The 18681-nt window shown below is 57.1% G+C and overlaps 1 protein-coding gene across 4 annotated transcripts in view; it reads right to left on the bottom strand.

Annotated features, from left to right (window-relative positions):
- Positions 1 to 3243: 3243 nt before the first annotated feature.
- Positions 3244 to 18681, bottom strand: part of CDHR4 (cadherin related family member 4) — a 31938-nt gene continuing 16500 nt past the window's right edge. Inside the window, exons 11-20 of one of the 4 annotated variants that reach the window (XM_054033445.1) lie at positions 18325 to 18421; positions 16902 to 17120; positions 15416 to 15555; positions 13804 to 13954; positions 13141 to 13355; positions 12396 to 12538; positions 12119 to 12160; positions 8852 to 8939; positions 7898 to 7931; positions 4965 to 5101 (exon numbers count right to left, since the gene is read on the bottom strand). In XM_054033445.1, coding sequence (XP_053889420.1) covers positions 5046 to 5101; positions 7898 to 7931; positions 8852 to 8939; positions 12119 to 12160; positions 12396 to 12538; positions 13141 to 13355; positions 13804 to 13954; positions 15416 to 15555; positions 16902 to 17120; positions 18325 to 18421 — 1185 coding nt within the window. In that variant the 3' untranslated portion in view covers positions 4965 to 5045. Of the gene's footprint in view, positions 5102 to 7897; positions 7932 to 8851; positions 8940 to 12118; positions 12161 to 12395; positions 12539 to 13140; positions 13356 to 13803; positions 13955 to 15415; positions 15556 to 16901; positions 17121 to 18324; positions 18422 to 18681 lie in introns of all 4 variants that reach the window. The other 3 variants (XM_054033446.1, XM_054033443.1, XM_054033444.1) reach the window with 3 other exon arrangements.

The following is an 18681-nucleotide window of genomic DNA, read 5'->3' as shown; positions in this document are numbered from 1 at the left end:
GGGGGGGCTGGCGGCTGGTGGTTTCCTCAGGGCAATCGGGAGTGGGGGTTGGCGGCTGGTGTTTTGCCAAGGACAGTCAATGGGGGGGCGTGTTGGCAGCTGATGTTTTGGTCAGGATAGTTGGGGTGGGGAGTTGTAGCTGCTGTCTAGCTGAGGACAGTTTTGCGGGGGCTGGCAGCTGGTGTTTTACTTTGGACAGTCGACGAGGCTGACGGCTGGTGTTTTACTCAGGACAGTTGAGGGGGCTGATGGATGGTGTTTGGTGCAGGACAGTCGGGAGGGAGGGGCCGGGCAGCTGGTGTTTTGCTCAGGATAGTTGAAGGGGCGTTGGTGGTTGGTGGTTGGCTCTGGGCAGTGGGTGGGTGGAGGGTTTGCAGCTGGTGTTTTGCTCAGGACAGTTTGGGGGCTGGTGTCTGGTGTTTTGCTCAGGACAATCTGGGTGGGAGGTTGGCGGCTGGGTGGGCTCCTCAGGACAGTTATGGTGGGGGGGAGGGGCTGTCGGCTGGTTTTTGGCACAGGAAAGTCTGGTGGGGTGGCCGGGGGTTTCCCAGGACATCTGTAAGGAGTTGGCGGTTGGTGTTATCCTCAGGACAGTTGGGGGGATTGGCTGCCATTGGTTTGCTCAGAACAGTCACAGGTGGGGTTCGATGGCTGGTGTTTGGCTCAGGACAGTTGTGGGCGGTTGGCAGCTCGTGTTTTGCTCAGGACAGTCGGGACGGGGGCTGGCAGCTGGTTTTTGGCTCTGGAGAGTGGGGGGGCTTGCGGCTGGTGTTTTGCCTAGGACAGTCGGTGAGGGGTGAGGGGAATTGGTGGTTGGTGTTTTACTAAGGACAGTTGCGGGGGTGTTTGTTTTGCTTAGGACATTGGGATGGGGGTTGGCGGCTTGTGTTTGGTTCAGGACAGTTGGGGGGGGTTGATGGATGGTGTTTGGTGCAGGGCAGTCAGGAGGGAGGGGTCGGGCATCTGGCGTTTTGCTCAGGATAGTTGAGGGGACTGTCGGCTGGTGTTTTGCTCAGGACAGTAGGGGGGGGCTGGTGGCTGGTATTTGGCTCAGGATAGTCGTCGGGTGGGGGAGGTGATTTGCTCAGGATAGCCAGGGAGTGGGGGATTTGTGGCCGGTGTTTGGTTCAGAACAGTTGGGGGCGTTGGCAGCTGGTGTTTTGCTGAAGACAGTTGGGGGTGGGGATTGGTGGCCGAAGGGCTACTTAGGACGTTGGGGAGGTGTGTGTGGGGGGCTGTTAGCTGGTGTTTGACTCAGGAAAATCGGATGGGGGTGGCCGGTGGTTTGCCAGGACAGCTACAGGGGGTTGGTGGCTGGTGTTTTCCTCAGGACAGTGGGCAGGTTGGCGGCTGGTGGTTTTCCCAGGACAGTTGGGGGGTGCTGTTTTGCTGAGGACAATCAGGGAGAGAGGGTTGGGGGGCTGGTGGTTTCCTCACAATAATCCGGAAAGGGGGTTGGCGGCTGGTGTTTGGTTCAGGACAATTGGGGGGGCTGGCGGACGGTGTTTGGCACTGGACAGTCAGGGGGGTGGCAGTTGCTGTTTGGCTCAGAACAGTCGAGCGGGAGTTGGCAGCCAGTGTTTTGCTCAACACAGTTGGAAGTGGTGGTTGGCAGCTGGTGTTTGGCCAAGGACAGTCAGTGCGGGGCGGGAGAGGTTAGCAGCCAGTGTTTTACTCAGGATAGTTGGGGTGGGGTGGTGGTGGCTGGTGCTTAGCTCAGGACAGCTTGGGGGAGCTGGCAGATGGTGTTTCGCTCTGGACATTCTGGGGGGAGGGCTGGGGGCCAGTGTTTTGCTCAGGAAAGTTGGGAGGTGCTGGCAGCTGGTGTTTGGGTCAGGACAATGGGGGGGGCAGGTGGATGGTGTTTGGCACTGGACAGTCAGGGGGGTGGCAGCTGGTGTTCGTCTGAGGGCAATTGTGGGTGGTGGTGGCTGGTGTTTTGCTCAGGACAGTCAGGGAGTGGTTGGCAGTTGGTATTTTGCTCAGGACAGTCGCGGGGGCGGGTATTGGTGGCTGGTGTTTGGTTCAGGACAGTTGTGGGGGGTTGACGGCTGGTGTTTTGCTCAGAATAGATGGAGGGGGTTTGGCAGCTGGTGGTTTGTTCAGGATAGTCAGGAATGGGGGAATGGCAGCTGTTTTGCTGGTGGCTGATATTTTGTACAGGAAAGGGGGGGTGCTGGCAGCCGGTGTTTTGCTCAGGACAGTTGGGGGGGTGGGTCCTGTTGGCTAGTGGTTCAGGACAGTCTCGGGGGGAGGGCGGGGGTGTCCAGTGTTTTGCTCAGGACAGTTGAGTGGCATTGGTGGTTTGCTCAGGAGAGTCGGGAGGGGGGGGCGATGTGACGGGTTCGGTCACAGAGAACTCCTTGGGACTGTCACTTGAAGTGCTGAGATTATCTCTGAGATCATTTTCCCTGCCAGCCTGGGAACCTCCAGAACCCTGTATGTTGAGTGAGACACACTAGACTGCTGCAACACAGACCCAGGTCTGGTCTACGCCCCCAAAGCTGCAGACTTTAACCAAAAACTGCTCAGCAGGTCACCTATCTCCAGCACTCAGACACCCAGTTCCCAATGGTATGCATCCGAAGAAGTGGGCTGTAGTCCACGAAGCTCTAATAAATTTGTTAGTCTCTAAGGTGCCACAAGTACTCCTGTTCTTTTTTCCAGTTCCCAATGGGATCCAAACTCCAAATTAATCTGTCTTACTCTGTATAAAGCTTATACAGGGTCTGCCCTCTATAGCACTGATAGAGAGATATGCACAGCTCCCCCAAGTATTGATCACTTTCTCTGGGTTAATTAATAAACAAAAGTGATTGCATAAAAAGTATAAAAAGTAGGATTTAAGTGGTTTCAAGTAATAACAGACAGAACAAAGTTACCAAGCAAAATAAAACAAAACATGCAAGTCTAAGCTTAATGTATTAAGAAACTGTTTACAGGTAAATCTCACCCTCAGAGATGTTCCAAAAGCTTCTTTCACAGACTAAACTCCTTCCTAGTCTGGGTCCAATCCTCTCCCCTGGTACAGTCCTTGTTAGTTCCAGCAGGCATCTTAGGTGAAAAGCAGGGGCTTTCTCATGACTGGGACCTTGTTTTTTCTGTTCCACCCCCTTTATAGCTTTGGCACAAGGTGGGAATCTTTTGTCTCTCTGGATCCCCACCCCTCCTTCTAAAATGGAAAAGCACCAGGTTTAAGATGGATTCCAGTATCAGGACCTGTAAGACCTCATTTTTCATTACCCACGGGCTGGTCTACACCTATACAGGCAGGCTTGCAGGTAAACAGAGCCATTTACAGTCAATTGTTCTAGTCAATGGGAGCCATCAAGATTCTACACCACCATTAATGGCCCGCACTTTGCGTAATTACAATAGGACCTCAGAGTTATACTTTATATTTCTAGCTTCCGATACAAGAATGATATATACATACATACAAATAGGATGAACACACTCAGTAGATTATAAGCTTTGTAAAGAGACCTTTTCTATAAAGCATATTCCAGTTACATTATATTCACACTCATAAGCATATTTCCATAAAACATTATGGAGTGCAATGTCACAGGTGGGTTAGCGGCTGGTGTTTTGCTCAGGACAGTTGAGGGGGGCTGACAGCCAGTGGTTTGCTAAGGACAGTCAGGAGTGGGGGTTGGCGACTGGTGTTTGGTTCAGGACAATTGAGTGTGGAGGGTGGCCAGAGGTTTGCCAGGACAGCTGCAGGGGGTTGGCGGCTGGTGTTTTCCTCAGAACAGTTGGTGGGGTTAGTGGTTGGTGGTTTGCTCAGGACATTTAGAGGGCTGTGGGGGGTGGCAGCTGGTGTTTTACTCAGGACCATTGTATAGGTGGTGTTTGGCGGCCAGTGTTTTTCTGAAAGCAGTCGTGGGGGGTGGTGGCTGGTGTTTTACTCAGGACAATTGGGGGAGGAGTGGTGGTCAGTGTTTGGCTCAGAACAGTTGGGGGGCGTTGGCAGCTAGTGTTTTGGTCAGGACAGTTGGGAGGTGGGGTTGGTGGCTGGTGTTTGGTTCAGGACACTTTTGTGGGGGGCTGGCGGTTTGCTCAGGACAGTTGCGGGTAACTAGTCGCCATTGGTTTGCTCAGGGGTGCAGAGGGGCTGGTTCGTGCCAGGTGCTGCTATCCTGAGCACTGTGAGCCAGGGCCCTTCTCCAGTTCGCAAAGTCCATTTGTTAGATTTTAAAGCTAAAATCCAACTGGCTCCTTAGCAGATTCCTCCCCTGAACACCATTCTCAGCGCCTCTGGCCTGAGCCACGGCCCTTTGTGTCGGTGGCGCCCAGACGACTCTTCCCCTTTCCCAGGCATGGCTTGGTGCAGTGAATGACATGGGGCATGGCTGGCCCCATAAACCTTCTACTCTAGCCGGGCCCAAATGGCCAGTGAACCTGGTGCTTAACTTGGTACCCCAAGACGACTTCGCTTCTTTTGGGTGGAACCCTGCCTCCTGGCTCTGGAGCTGTCCTGGCAGGACCCCTCAGTTTGCCAGCCCCTTTAGGGTCTCGCTGCCTATGGTAAGACACGCAGCTTCATCACCTCCTGGGTCCAACCCTTGGAGCCTCCAGCCCCCCTGCTTCTGTAAGCTCCCCACAGCGAGTCCCCCTGCGATGGGCACTGAGGGAGACCTGCACCCCCAAAGGGAGCACTGCGCCCCTGGCATTGTAGTGACTCAGCCGGCACGGTACAAGTAGGAGGGTGTTTTGGGTGTCTGGGACCCCACGCAGATGGTCCTTGGTTAGCGCACAGAGCAGAAAGTTACAGCCTGGCCCATTCTAGGGACACAGTCATGGTCTGTCCGCAGAGGCTGTGCTAGGAGGACTCGGGGATGGGGGGAGGGGGGAGGCTGTGACCACTCAGACCCAGGGCGGGATGTGCCCGCTCAGACCCAGTGCAGGGGGATAGCAGTGGGGGGGAGGGGGAGGGCTGTGTCCACTCAGACCAAGGCAGGTGGTGTCTGCTATGACCCAGTGCAGGGTGGGGGAGCGTCATGGGGCGGGGTGCCCACTCACACCCGGGGGGCAGTGTCTGCTCAGACCCAGCGGCGCGCTCCGGTGCTGCTGTTGAAGAGGTAATCCTGACCTGTAACTTGAGACAGAAAGCACAGCACACATGAGACTGGGCAGGGCCCACATCCCTCTTGGGCTCTTGCTAGGGGCAGCCGCCCGGCTCTGCACACAGGCTGTGGGGCTGGAAGGGCTGTAACGTGGCGGGGACATGAGTGATCAAAAGGGGCCAAGTGGGAGTGACACTTTGCCCCTGCCCCAAGGGCCCGCACTCAGATGTGGCATGGCCGCCCCTATGGTCGGGCTCAACCGTCTTAGTGCCCCAGACGTGCTCAAGTTCTCCAAAGTGAGGGGGCGATGGGCCCTTTGACCACCCCTGCCCACATGCACAGCTCTCCCCTCACAACCCGAGAGGGGGCAAGAGTCTGCTATGGGATGGCGTCTCACCTGCAAAGCCCTGGTTCCAGCCATGCCCTCTCGCTTAGTGGGGGAGAGCAGGGAGCTGGCACTGCAAGGAAGGAGGTGGTGGAGGGCAGGGGGCTGCACTGGCTGAGAGGAAGTGGGGGGAGGGCAGGGGGCCTGCACTGGCTGGGAGGGAAGGGGGTGGGCTGGCACTGACTGGCAGGAAGTGGGGGAGGGAAGAGGGTAGCACTGGTTGGGAGGAGGTGGGGGGAGGGCAGGGGGCTTGCACTGGCTAGGAGGATGTCAGGGGAGAGCAGGGGGTAGCACTGGCTGGGAGGAGTGGGGGAAGGACTGGCTATGACGTTATGAGTGTAATATAATATATCATTGGAAGGTGACAGGGCCAGAAAGAGTTAATTAACTCAGACTGACCTGACACATGGGTGAACCTTAAGGACTGGTTAGGACGATATGTAAATGAATAGAGTTTTGAAATGCAAGTCTGCATTGTTAGAGGTAAAAGGGTAGATGTTTGCTCAGGGCTTGTGATGTAAGCAAACAAGTCTTGTCTATTGCTATAGTTTTAAATTCAAAGATCAAAAAAAGGAATATTAACATTTGTGATGATACTTGAGTGAAATAGTATTAATGTCTATATGTCTCTTTGAAGATTGTGGTAACCTGTATCTGAACTGTTTAATGGATAAATTACCCTGTGCTAATTGCCAGGATGTTTGGAAGGAGAATTAAGCCTATTGTTTTCTCAGGCCGAAAGACTGCTGGAAATGTATAAGAACCCTGGGACACAATCCTGCTGCATCTCAGATCTGCTTTGGGTTTCAAGAGGGGAAACCTTAAGCCACAAGGATTGAGATCCCCAGTCTTTGCCTGGAGCCACCCTGAATATGGACATTGAACTATAACCTGTGGACTATATCTAAAAGGACTTTTGGCAACTACAAGCTCACCTCTGCTATGCATCTGAACCTCAAGAATTGAATTCAAGTCTGTATGTATATTGATCTTTTAACCAACACACTCTCTCTTTTCTTTTTTAATAAATTTTAGTTTAGTTAATAAGAATTGACTATAGCGTGTATTTGGGGTAAGATCTAAGTTATAATTGAACCTGGGTATGTGGCTGATCCTTTGGGATTGGAAGAACCTTTTCTTTTATATGATGAGATAAGATTTTCAGTAATCATCATCATATCTGACAGGTGTGTCTGGACAGAGGCCTGAGGCTGGGTACTTTAGGGGAACTGCGTTGTTTGGACTTCTGAGTAACCAGTGAGGTACTATAGAAGCTGTTTTGTGCTGGCTTGGTAAATCTAAGTATTGGAATAACCACCAGTGTTTGGGGTTTGTCTGCCCCGTTTTGTTTGCAGTTCACCCTGATTGAGTGACCTCAGCTGGCTCCCAGGGCAGCACCGTCGCACTGGCACAGGCTGGGAGGAGTGGGGGGAGTGTAGGGGCCGGAACTGGCTGACGGGAGGTGCGGGGAGGGCAGGGGGCCGACTCTGTCTGGGAGGTGGTGAGGAAAGGGCAGAGGTGACACAGGCTGGGAGGAGGTGAGGCACATCAGAGGCATTTTCATTTTCCTGTTAAGTTGAGGAAAGCTTTCAAGCAAATATTTTGAGTGAAAGGTGTCAGTATGATATCCAAAACATTCAGAACTCCCCACAAGATAAGTATAGAATGGGCATAAGTGATGTAAGCCTCTTCATATTACACTGCTGATGTGCCTCACCTCTGATTTGGAAGGATTATACACCCAAAGATGATATGATAACTCAGTCTCCATGCACAGGTCAATCCCTACCCTGGCTATTGAGAACGCCAGCCAGAGGATCACTCAATTTTGATAGGTACTGGCATCAGGGCCAGCTTTAGGCACCGCGGGGCCTGACTCGAAGGAGCTGCCGCTGAAGTCCTGCCGCTGTCCTCAGCGGCAGCCCAACTGCTGCCACGGAGGAAGGACCCCCCCGCCAAAATGCCGCCCAAGACAGCAGCAATGATTGAGGAGGTTGGGGGAAGGCGCACAGCAAGAGGTGCTGGGGGGGCTGAGGCAGGCGCACTGGGGGGGCACAGCCAGCAGGGGGTGCTGGGGGGTGGGGCAGGTGCGCTGGGGGGGGCAGAGCCAGCAGCGGGTGCTGGGGACAGGGAAGGCACGCAAACTAGGCATGGGGCATGGGGCAGGTACGTGCTAGGAGGAGGTTGGGGAGGGCAGGAGGCTGGCACTGGCTGGGAGGAGCAGGTGAATGGAGGGGGCTGTCACTGGCTGGGGGGAGGTGGTGTCGGGAGGACAGGGGACTGGCACAGGCTGGGAGTAGGTGGGGGAGGGCAGGGAAATGGCACTGACTGGCAAGAAGTGGGGGAGGGCAGGAAGCTGGCACTACAAGGAAGGAGGTGGGGGAGGATAAGGAGCTGGCAGTGGCTGGGAGGAGGTGGGGGAGGGCCAGGGCCTGGCACTCACTGGGGTCCTGGGCACGGCCATCAAACTGCTCCTGCTGTGGAGACAAGAGCAGAGAGTGACTGTTCAGTGCAGAGCCCCAAACTCCACCTGAGAGCCAGAGCTGTACGGATAGGGCAACACTAACCTCCCCCAGCAGGGGGTGCTGTGAGAGCGGGGCAGGGGCACTGAGGGGGGAATGGGGCAGGCACACTGGGGGGCACAGCCAGTAGGGAGTGCTGGGGGGGTGGGGCAGCCGCACTCGGGGGCACAGCCAGCGGGGGGTGCTGTGGGGTGGATCAGGCACACTGGGGGGCACAGCCAGCGGGAGGTGCTGTGGGGCGGGGCAGGCACACTCGGGGGCACAGCCAGCGGGAGGTGCTGGGGGGCGGGGCAGGCGCACTCGGAGGCACAGCCAGCGGGAGGTGCTGGGGGGCGGGGCAGGTGCACTTGGGGGCACAGCCAGTGAGGGTGCTGGGGGGCGGATCAGGCGCACTCGGGGGCACAGCCAGCAGAGGTGCTGGGGGGGGGCGGGGCAGGCGCACTGGGGGGCACAGCCAGCAGGGGGTGCTGGGGGACGGGGCAGCTGCACTCAGGGGCACAGCCAGCAGGAGGTGCTGGGGGGTGGGGCAGGTGCACTCGGGGGCCTAGCCAGCAGGAGGTGCTGGGGGGCGTGGGGCAGGCGCACTGGGGGGCACAGCCAGTGAGGGTGCTGGGGGGCAGGGCAGGTGCGCTGGGGGGGCAGAGCCAGCAGCGGGTGCTGGGGACAGGGAAGGCACGCAAACTGGTCCTTCTGCCTGGGGAAGGCGCCCAACATCTTGGGGGAGCTGTCGTGGGCTATGCCAACCGCAGGCTGTGCCAGCCTCAGGGGGCGAGGTGGCAGTGGGGGCCTGACAGGTGCACAGGCTGGGGGCAGTGCTCTGGGGGCAGCCTTGGCAGGGCTCCTGCTTGGCACATGCTCGGACAAGGCATCTGTACCAGGCTGAGGATGCTGGCGCGGCCTGTCTCCTTGTCCAGCTCTCCCGGGGCTGCGTTGTTCTTTGCCACATGTGAGTCTGACGAGGCCCTGAGGGGGGTAAGAGGACAGTCAGGGCATGGGCCCCATGTAGGGCAGGACCCCAAAGAGCCAGGCCCCTACCACCTGCGCTGGTGTGTGCCCCTCCCAGAGCCTGGGCACCCTCTGCTGGACACCAAGGCACTGGAGCTGGGCACTGGAGCTCCCAGCCTGGCAGTGGGGTAGCCCCTGCCATCAGTGCCTTCAGGCTATGGAGCACAAGCAGCTTCCTCGGGTGAGGCTTGGGTCCCATGCCAGGCAACAGGCACCAGGGCAGGCTGTGGTGCACAGGGCACTCTGAGAGGGGCATAGGGAAACAGCATGGTGTGGTAGGGTGCCAAGCCCCCTGGGAGCTGCAGGGCCCTATGGGAGGCAGGTGCCATTTGTTGTGGGACTGTCCCAGCCTCTGCTCTAGCAGGGCAGCCTAGCACCCAGTACCCACACTGGCCAGAGATAGCTCTAATGTCTCCAGCAGCGCAGCACCCCTACCATGGCAAAGGGCCCAGGGTCAGTACCAACCCATGGCAAAGGCACAGCCCCTCCCAGATGGATCCGTTGTCTGCCAGCCGAGTCCCAGTTTAGCATGTCTAGCCCCCATGCAGCCCAGCCCCGGAGACAGAGCGGATCCCCCTCCCTAGGAAATGATACCAGTTAGCTCTGTGTTCTTGGGGAACCAGGATGCAGTATCTAGCCTGTCTGACTGATGAAGGACCCCCTCCCCCCCCAGCCTGTGCTTGAACCAAAACAGATCAGAGGAAAGATTTACAGAAAGCAATGAAAAGGCAGTGGGAGACACACCTAACCCCCTCCAGACGTACTCCCCTAGCCTCATCTGCATCAAAGATGGGACAGGGAGGCATCTCCATTAGCATACAGAATGGAGAACAAAGATTACCGCACGGAACTCTGGGACCAGAAAAGCAGGGAAGCACTGCATCATGGGGGATCTCTGCTCCAGATGTTAACGAACCTACGCCTGCACACACCCAGCTCACAGTTATCAAACCAATTCTAGTAATGAATCCTTGATTGATATCCAAAATACTGAAGCTGCCTAATTGCATTGTAAGCTCCCTGAAGAAACATCACCCATCATAGGAATGATCAGTTCCTATTGTCTAGCCTAAAGAAAACCCTTGAGTCATCAGTTTACCCATAAACAAATCTAGTGTTCTCCCTTGTTGTTTCCCTACAAAAACCCCTACTCACACTCAAGTAAGTATTCTGATGCCTGGATCCAATCTCTGCATCAGTTCCACTGGGACTTCATCTTTTCCTGCCTGATCGTGCTGGGGACTCTGCCTGTCTCCAGCACTCCGGACCCTCAGCTACCACCACCACCTGGGAACCCCGACCAGTTCAAGCTTCATGGAGTGGTGAGACCCCAGCTCTCTCTCCCTCTCTCTCCCTCTGTTTTCTTTTCATGTATAACTTTTTAACCCTGACTTGTTTGTTCAAGTATAGTTTTCTATATCTGACTTTCATAATCTTTAATAATGTAACTGTTATGTTTGTTTAGACTCTCCTTGTGTGGTTATCACTATTATTCAATAACTTTTATGGTTAAGCTGGTTGCTTTCCTCCCTCTCTCTGAACTTTACTCTTTTGTGTTTTTGGCTCCCCAATCTACTCTGCAGCAATGCTCCTCTTACCTAAGCTAAAGGTCCCTGTAGCGCCCAAAAATCCTGTGGGGTTTGCTCATCAAGTGGGTTACTACCAGAACAATTGTAATGTGAAAGTGGGGATAGGGAAGTGCTGAACCTGGGACATACGAGGGTGGCAGCCTGGAAGTGCTCCTCGACCCAGCCTGCTCAGGCTTACTCTGTTCCAGTGCAGTACCTGGGGCATATAAGGGTGGCAGCTTGGAAGTGCTGCTTGGCCCAGCCCACTGAGTCCAGGACCATATACGGGGTCAGCTTGAGAGTGCTGATTGACTTGGTCCACTCAGACTTGCTCTGTTAGTGTGTGTGTGTGTGTGTGTGTGTGTGTGTGTGTGTTCATCTGATTCTGGGGCTGGAGGAGCCCAGCCCTGGGGAACCTAGGTCCTGCAGGATAGCTCCATTGGGAGGAGACTTGCAGCAGGGAGAAGTAGAGATCCATATGAAAACACAAGTGACACAATATTCTATATTGATAGAATTACAGAACACCGCCCCCCCCAGAAGAGTAACCCTTACAGACAACCCCCCAACCTGAAGCAAATACTCACCAGCAACCACACACCACAGAACAAAACCACTAACCCAGGAACCAATCCCTGCAACAAACCCCATTGCCAACTCTGTCCACATATCTATTCAAGTGACATCATCATAGGGCCTAATCACATCAGCCATACCATCAGGGGCTGGTTCACCTGCACATCTACCAATGTGATATATGCCATCATGTGCCAGCAATGCCCCTCTGCCATGTACATTGGCCAAACCGGACAGTCTCTACGCAAAAGAATAAATGGACACAAATCTGACATCAGGAATCATAACATTCAAAAACCAGTGGGAGAACACTTCAACCTCTCTGGTCACTCAGTAACAGACTTAAAGGTGGCAATTTTGCAACAGAAAAGCTTCAAAAACAGACTCCAACAAGAAACTGCTGAACTTGAATTAATATGCAAACTAAGTACCATTAATTTGGGCTCGAATAGAGACTGGGAGTGGCTGGGTCATCACACAAATTGAATATATTTCCCCATGTTAAGTATCCTCACACCTTTTTGTCAACTGTCTGAAATGGGCAGTCTTGATTATCATTACAAAAGTTTTTTTTCTGCTGCTGCTAATAGCTCATCTTAATTAATTAGCCTCTTAGAGTTGGTATGGGAACTTCCACCTTTTCATGTTCTCTGTATGTATATATATCTTCTTACCATATGGTCCATTCTATGCATCTGATGAAGTGGGCTGTAGCCCATGAAAGCTTATGCTCAAATACATTTGTTAGTCTCTAAGGTGCCACAAGTACTCCTCGTTCTTTTTGCGGATACAGACTAACACGGCTGCTACTCTGAAACCTAATAAATTAGCATACCCCAAAGTAACGAGCAAATCTGGTAACAGGAATGGCCCTGGCCCAGGACTTGCTCCAATGGGGTTCCCAACCCCCAGCTCTAGGGCTGGGTCCCCTGCACTTCCTCAGGCTGGGCCAGTGCCCCAATGGTGCCCAGAGGTGTGTGGGGAGGTTCTCACCTGTCCTGTAGGAGTGGCTGCGCTGACTTGCCTGGAGCAGGCCTGCAATGAGGAACACAGGGAAGTGGAGAGTGGTGAGTTGGGGAGGGCAGAGGTCTGGGCCCCTGTTGTCCTAGGGGCCAGGAGCAGGGGCCGGGTGGATTGCTGTGCCTGGCAGAGATGGGTGACCCGCAACACGGAGCCCTGAAGGCCCCTCCCAGCCAGGTGGCCACTGGCCATGGCAGGGTGTGTCCTGCCTGGCAGCCCAGCCTATGCTGCCCTGCATGTCAACACTCACCTGCACAGGAGTTTCCACGACAGCCATGCCAGCGCCACCAGCAGCAGCACCATGGAGACGGTCAGCACCGCCACGAACCAGGGCGAGGGTGCCCAGAACCGCTCGATGCGGGTGACAACTAGCGGCTTCTTCTGCAGGGTCTGCTAGCAGAGAGCAAAGTGCTGGGAGGCCTGTCAAGTTGGGGTGTGGTCATGGTGGGGCAGGGAGCTCTGTGGGCTGTGCTCTCATGAGACAAAGTAGCTCCATGCACTTGCAACATGGGGCACTGGGCCTCAGCATGGCTTGGGGCACCGTGTCACATCCCTGCAGCCGACACCCTGCCAGAGCTGCATCCCTGTGCCTGACACCCTGCCAGAAAAGGGGGGGTGCCGGGAAAGTCTGGCACAGCATGGGCTCTGGGGTGATTCCAGGAAACAGACTGGAGTCCTAGGAAAGGAGACTACTCCCCACATCCCAGCGCAGGCTCCGCCCAGCCCTCCAGCAGGCACCTCAGCTGCAGGCTTATCCCTGCCCCCTTGCCAAGGCCAGGGGCCATGCCCACAACAAATGGGGGTAGGAGCAGCCCTCCAGAGGGGACATGGGGGGGAGACAAGGGGCAACAGAAGCCATGGGGCAGCCAGGTTGGGGGGCCAGAACATGCTGGGGGGTGGGGGAGTTACCCTGGGCCATATGGCCACCCCAGGAGAAAAGAGCAGGCTGATGGGCAGGGGCTGAGTTGGGGGCACCCCGGAGCTCCCTGGCTCACTGTGCGCGTAGTGGTGGTGCTGGGAGTGGTAGTGGCCCAGGGCGTCACGTGCACGACCAGTGTGGCTGTGGTGCTGTGGCGAGGCGCGCTGAGGCTGTCCGTCACCTCCACCAGCAGCTCGAAGATGTGGGGCTCACGGATGCTGTCGGGTGGGTAGGAGAAAGCGGAGTGCAGCAGGGTGCTGCCCGCCAGCCGGAAGCGCTCATTGGTGTTGCCTGGCAAGGAAAGGCCCTGATGAGCCCGGGCTCCACCACCCACCGGGGGAGTAGTGGGGAGGGGATGCTGCCCCACACCCCAATTGCAGAGAGCCCCCCCTCACTGCCCCACCACAGAGCCCCCTTATGCCCACTGCAGACACTACCTCTGAGGCCCTGCCAGGTCCCCACAGAGCATGGACTGAGACGCAAGCCCCTACGAGGCCCGAACCCAGCCTCCTCCCTCCCTCCCACCCCTGACAGGTAAGACAGGGGCACAGAAACACCCAGTTCCTCCCCCTCCCCCCCCGAGGCTAGGCCGGGGCACAGAGCCTCCGCCCCCCTCCCCCCCGACAGATAGGGCAAGGGCACAGAGACACCCAGCTCCCCCTCCCACGGTTAGGCCAGGGACACAGAGATGACCCCTGCCCTGTGCTAGGCCAGGGGCATGGAGACGGGACCCACTCACCTCCCACAAGGGTGTAGGTCAGGGGCAGCACAGTGCTCTTGTCCTCATCAGAGCACTGCAACTGCACGAGGGGCAGGCTGGGGTCCCGGGTGGAGTAGATGAAGAACTCCTGGAATGGGGGCGTGCAGCACGGGGGCTGGTCATTGGTGTCCTGGGGGCACACAGAGGCCTGTGCTGGGAACAGCCACCCCAGGGCTGTGGCAAGGGTGGCATTGCAGTGGCACTCAGGGCCCAGGGTGGGATCAGGATTCCCCTGGCTGGGCAGGTCAGTCCCAGGGCAGGGCAATGGGCCATCCCTGAGCCAGGCACATTTTCAGCTCTCCTTCCTGTGAACTAGGCCGCAGGACAGACCCTGGGCACCAGGGCAGCATGACATTCCAGATACACAGTGACAGCATGCTAAGCCAGGGCACTGCCCTCTGCTGGCAGGGCCAGAGCAGTACTGTGTGTGTCACAGCCCTATACTGCGCTCGCAACCAGCATGGATTCACCTCTCATTCTTGCCAGGCAGACATGTGCTAGAGGAGGGAGGTGGGGTGGGAGTCCCATTGTTGGTGGGCACAGGCAGGGCCATGCCAGGCAGCAGCTTGTGATGCTCCAGGGGCAGCCCCATTGCTGGTGGACACGGGCAGGGCCAACCCAGCGGCATCCAGGGGCAGCCCCATTGCCAGTGGGTGTGGGCAGGGCCACGCTGGCAGCAGCCTGTAACCCATGTTTCTATTGATTCCACCAAAGAGCTGTGGATGGCATGGTGCCCATGGGCTGTTGGTTTCCCCTCCTCCCCCCAGCTTCTGTCAAGCCCACCGTGGGGGGGGGGGCGCAGAGGGACCCCATGCTGCTCTCTGTCTCTGGTCAGAGCTGGGGACCTTGCTGCCAATGCACCGGGTGGGCTGGGTCCGAGGCCATGAAGAGCCTGTCCCTGCAGAGCACCAGCACAGCCTCCTGCAACCTCATCACCACCTGGAGGGACCCTGAGGCTGCCTGGTCCCTGCGTCCGCCACACTGGGCCAGCGCCCAGCAGAGCCAGCCTGGTCTGGGCTCTCCACCCACCAGGGTTCCCACCTCAGCCACGTGGCAGAGCCTCATCCCTCCACTTCAGGAGGCAGGCGAGTCTGGGAGCCCCCGCCATGCACCGGGCACAGGCTGGCAGAGGGCTCCCGGCTGGGCCTTTGGCAGGGTTGGCCAGGGACCCCAGGGCTCTAGGTGCCTGGCTGCTGTCATGGCTCATGGGAAGAGCGGGCCAATTCGAGGGATAACCAGGGAGGCTTCCGCAGAGCTACCCCCCTCCACGCCTGAGCACTGTGGAAAGGCAAAGCACCCCTGTGCTAATAGAGAGCACACTGCCCTCCTGTGGCCAGGGGCTGAACCCAAGCATCCGAGGCGCCTAGCAGATACCTGCATGGGATTTGATCCGTTTTCTCCTGTTGAACCCTTGGAACGGCACAAACCAAACTGCTGGGCCGAGGACACCCTGAGTTGGCAGAGCCAAGCGCTCCAGAATTAGGGAACGCCAAAGTTAAGATGGCCTGAGTAACCTTAACCAGCCCCCTGGCGCACATGCGTTGTGGGACCAGCCCCGGGTCTGGCCAGGAGGCGCACAGCGGAGCATCACCTGCACTTGGATGGTGATGTCACACAGCACCCTGCGCTGGTGCCGTGGGTCTGCATCATTGGCCACATCCTGCAGCTGCACAGTCAGGATATAGACCTGCTTGCTCTCGTAGTCCAGGGGCCCGAGCACGTGAATTTCACCTGCATGACACAGAAGGAGCCATGCAGAAACTTTCTGGGGAGAAACCCACAGCCTGGGCTCCTCAAGAGAGGGACTCAGGGTCCAGGCTAGGGTCAGGTGGGGAGGGGGCTTAGCCTGGAGGGTAGGGTGAGGGAGGAGTGGAGGAATAAGAGTGGATGTGGGGTAATGGGATCAGGGCGCGGATGGAGTAACGGGGGCGGATGGAAGGGTAACAGGGGCAGGGCAAGGTGAGGCGGGTAATGGGGTCAGGGCGGGGATGGAGTAGTGGGGCGGATGGAGGGGTAATGGGTGGGTGGGGGAGGAGTAACGGAGGCAGGGCAGGGTGGGGGAGGGGTAACGGGCGGGTGGAGGGATAACAGGGGCAGGGCAAGATGGGGGAGGGATAATGGAGCAGGGCGGGGATGGAGTAATTGGGGCTGGGGCAGGGTTGGGGTAATGGGGTCAGGGTGGGGATGGAGTAATGGGAGCGGTGGGAGGGGTAAGGAGGCAGGGTGGGAGAGGGGTAATGGGGTCAGGAGGGATGGAGTAACTGGGGCGGGTGCAGGGGTAAGGAGGCAGGGAGCATGGGAACAGGCTCAGGGACAGGTGGAGAGGCTAGCACAGGCCCATGCAGACTGGCATGGTGTGACGAAGTGGGACTGTCCTTAATGTTTCCTCTGAATACTGTAGGGGTGCCTCAGTTCCCCCTATGCAGGTCTTAAGTCTCTAGGTGATGGGATAAGGGGGTGTGATTGTCGCAAAGGGCAAGTGTGCATAAATGGCCAACACTGTCTCCGGGCAACTAATGGCCTGGGCCCTTCCCCCCTGCAAGGTGATAGCTAAAGGTGTTGGAGAACAAAGGAATCAGGTGACCTCCTGGTGGGGGGGGGGGGGAAGGGACAAAGCCCAGAGGAGGAGGGGCTGGAGGGTGAGTCAGTTTGGAGCTGGCTGGGGACATGGAGTAAGGGGCAGACTTGGTTGTCTGGCTCACTGCCCCCAAAATGGACCCGGCTGAGGGGTCCTGTTCCCTGTACCTACAAGCTCTGTTTTAGACCGTGTTCCTGTCATCTAATAAACCTCTGTTTTACTGGCTGGCTAAGAGTCACGTCTGACTGCGAAGTTGGGGTGCAGGACCCTCTGGTTTCCCCAGGACCCCGCCTCGGTGGACTCGCTTTGGGAAGTGCACGGAGGGGCAGAGGATGCTGAATGCTCCAAAGGTCAGACCTAGGAAGGTGGAAGCCATGTGAGCTTCTTGCCGTGGAGACAGTCTGCTCACAGAGAGGAGACTTCACCAGAGTCCTGACTGGCTTCGTAGGGAGCAGTTCCAGAGCATTACCTGAGGACTCCGCGACACATGGCAGCTTACCGGTGCGTGGGCCGATATAGAAGGCGGGCGGGCTGGCGCCGGCACCCCCAGCAATGCTGTACTCAATGTTGTCGAAGGGGTAGTCCAGGTCCGTGCCATTCACCCGGCCCACTGTGTCGCCGAAGGCAGCATCCTCTGGCACGCTGAACATGGCGCTGGCTGGGCATGCAGGTGAGTGCTCGTTCTTCGGAGTCACCGTCACCAGCACGGGCACACGGGCTGCATCACAGAGGCTAGGGGGGTCAACTATGTGGGGCTGGGTTGTCTGGGGATGGAGGGTGTGACAAAGTGGGGTTTTCCCTTGTTATGTTGTATGTGCGTCTTACTGTTGAGCCTATGTCAGTTTTACTGTTTTGCATGAATACTGTGTGTGCCTCAGTTTCCCTGTGTGCTGCACCAATATCTTGGTGGTGGGAATAGGGGGGTGTGACTTTGGCTGAGACCTGTGGGGCAGGTGAGACTGTTCCAGCTGCCTGCACTTATGCTATGACTGGTGCCCTTCGTAACCTGAGACCCAGGAGGGGGGTGCCACCAGGTGACACCTTTTGCTCTGGAAGCAGGACAAAGGGGAGGAGGAGACCCAGTACTCCCCAAGATGGACTTGGCTGAAAGTCACTGATTTCTGTGCTAACAAGTTCTGTTCTATGCTGTGTTCCTATCGACTAATAAACCTTCTGTTCTACATGCTGGCTGAGAATCACGTCTGACTGCAGAGTTGGGGTGCAGGGCCCGCTGGCTTCCCCAGGAGCCCTACCCAGACAGACTTGCTGCGGGAAGTGCACGGTGTGGAAGGGGATGCTGAATGCTCTGAGGTCAGATCCAGGAAGGTCGAAGCTGGGTAAGCTTCTTGCCCTGGTGACAGTATGCTCAGAGAGAGGAGGCTCCCCCAGAGTCCTGACTCGTTTCATAGGGAGTAGTTCCAGAGCATCGCCCAGTGAATCCTTGATAGAACCCTTTCCAGCCTCCAGGGCCGGGCTGTCTGGGGATGGGGGGACCAGACCTCTGGGTCTAAATGTCTGGGGATGGGGGGAGATGAGCTCCAGGGGACTGGGCTTTCTGGAGATGTCGGGGGGATCTGCCCCCATGGCCAGACTCTCTAGGGATGGGGGGACCAGCCCCCAGGGGCCAGGCTGCCTGGGGATGGGGGGGGGAGGGAGCTGTCTGGTAATGGAGGGGAACGACCCCCACACACACACCCGGACCAGGCTCTTCTGGGCTGGAAAGGGTGTTTCTTGTTGACAGCTCCATGGGTGGTAAAGAGGGGCCTCGTGACCCCATTGTATTCTGGAAGTTGTGTCCCCTATGCCTGCACCTTCTGGCTAAGGGTTATGCCAGGATTGGCCTGGTGCTGCCCAGCTCCCACTGTGTGACTGGACCGAGGGGCCTGGGCCAGGCCGGGGATCAGCGGAGCGGGGGCACTCACTGCTCAGGGCGGGCTGCCCACTGTCCGTTACCAGGATGGTGGCCACGTACTGGAAGTGGGCACTGGCAGCTGAGTCGTAGTCCAGGGTCTCGTTGACCTACGGGATTCAAACCCAGGCAGCTCGGAGGTGCAGGGGCTGGACACTGAAACTCATAGACTCATAGACTTTAAGGTCAGAAGGGACCATTATGATCATCTGGTCTGACCCCCTGCATGCTGCAGGCCATAAAACCGTCCCTACCCCTTCCCTGGACTCTGCTGTTGAAGTCCCCAATCCTGTTTTTAGTGACTTCAATCGGCAGAGACCCTCCTGCTAGAGATCCCTGCCCCATGCTGCGGAGGAAGGCGAAAAACCTC

The sequence above is a fragment of the Malaclemys terrapin genome, chromosome 7 (assembly GCF_027887155.1).
Source record: "Malaclemys terrapin pileata isolate rMalTer1 chromosome 7, rMalTer1.hap1, whole genome shotgun sequence".
Taxonomy (NCBI): Eukaryota; Metazoa; Chordata; order Testudines; family Emydidae; genus Malaclemys; species Malaclemys terrapin.
Note: the sequence above shows the minus strand (reverse complement) of the source record. Positions and strands in the feature narration are given on the sequence as shown.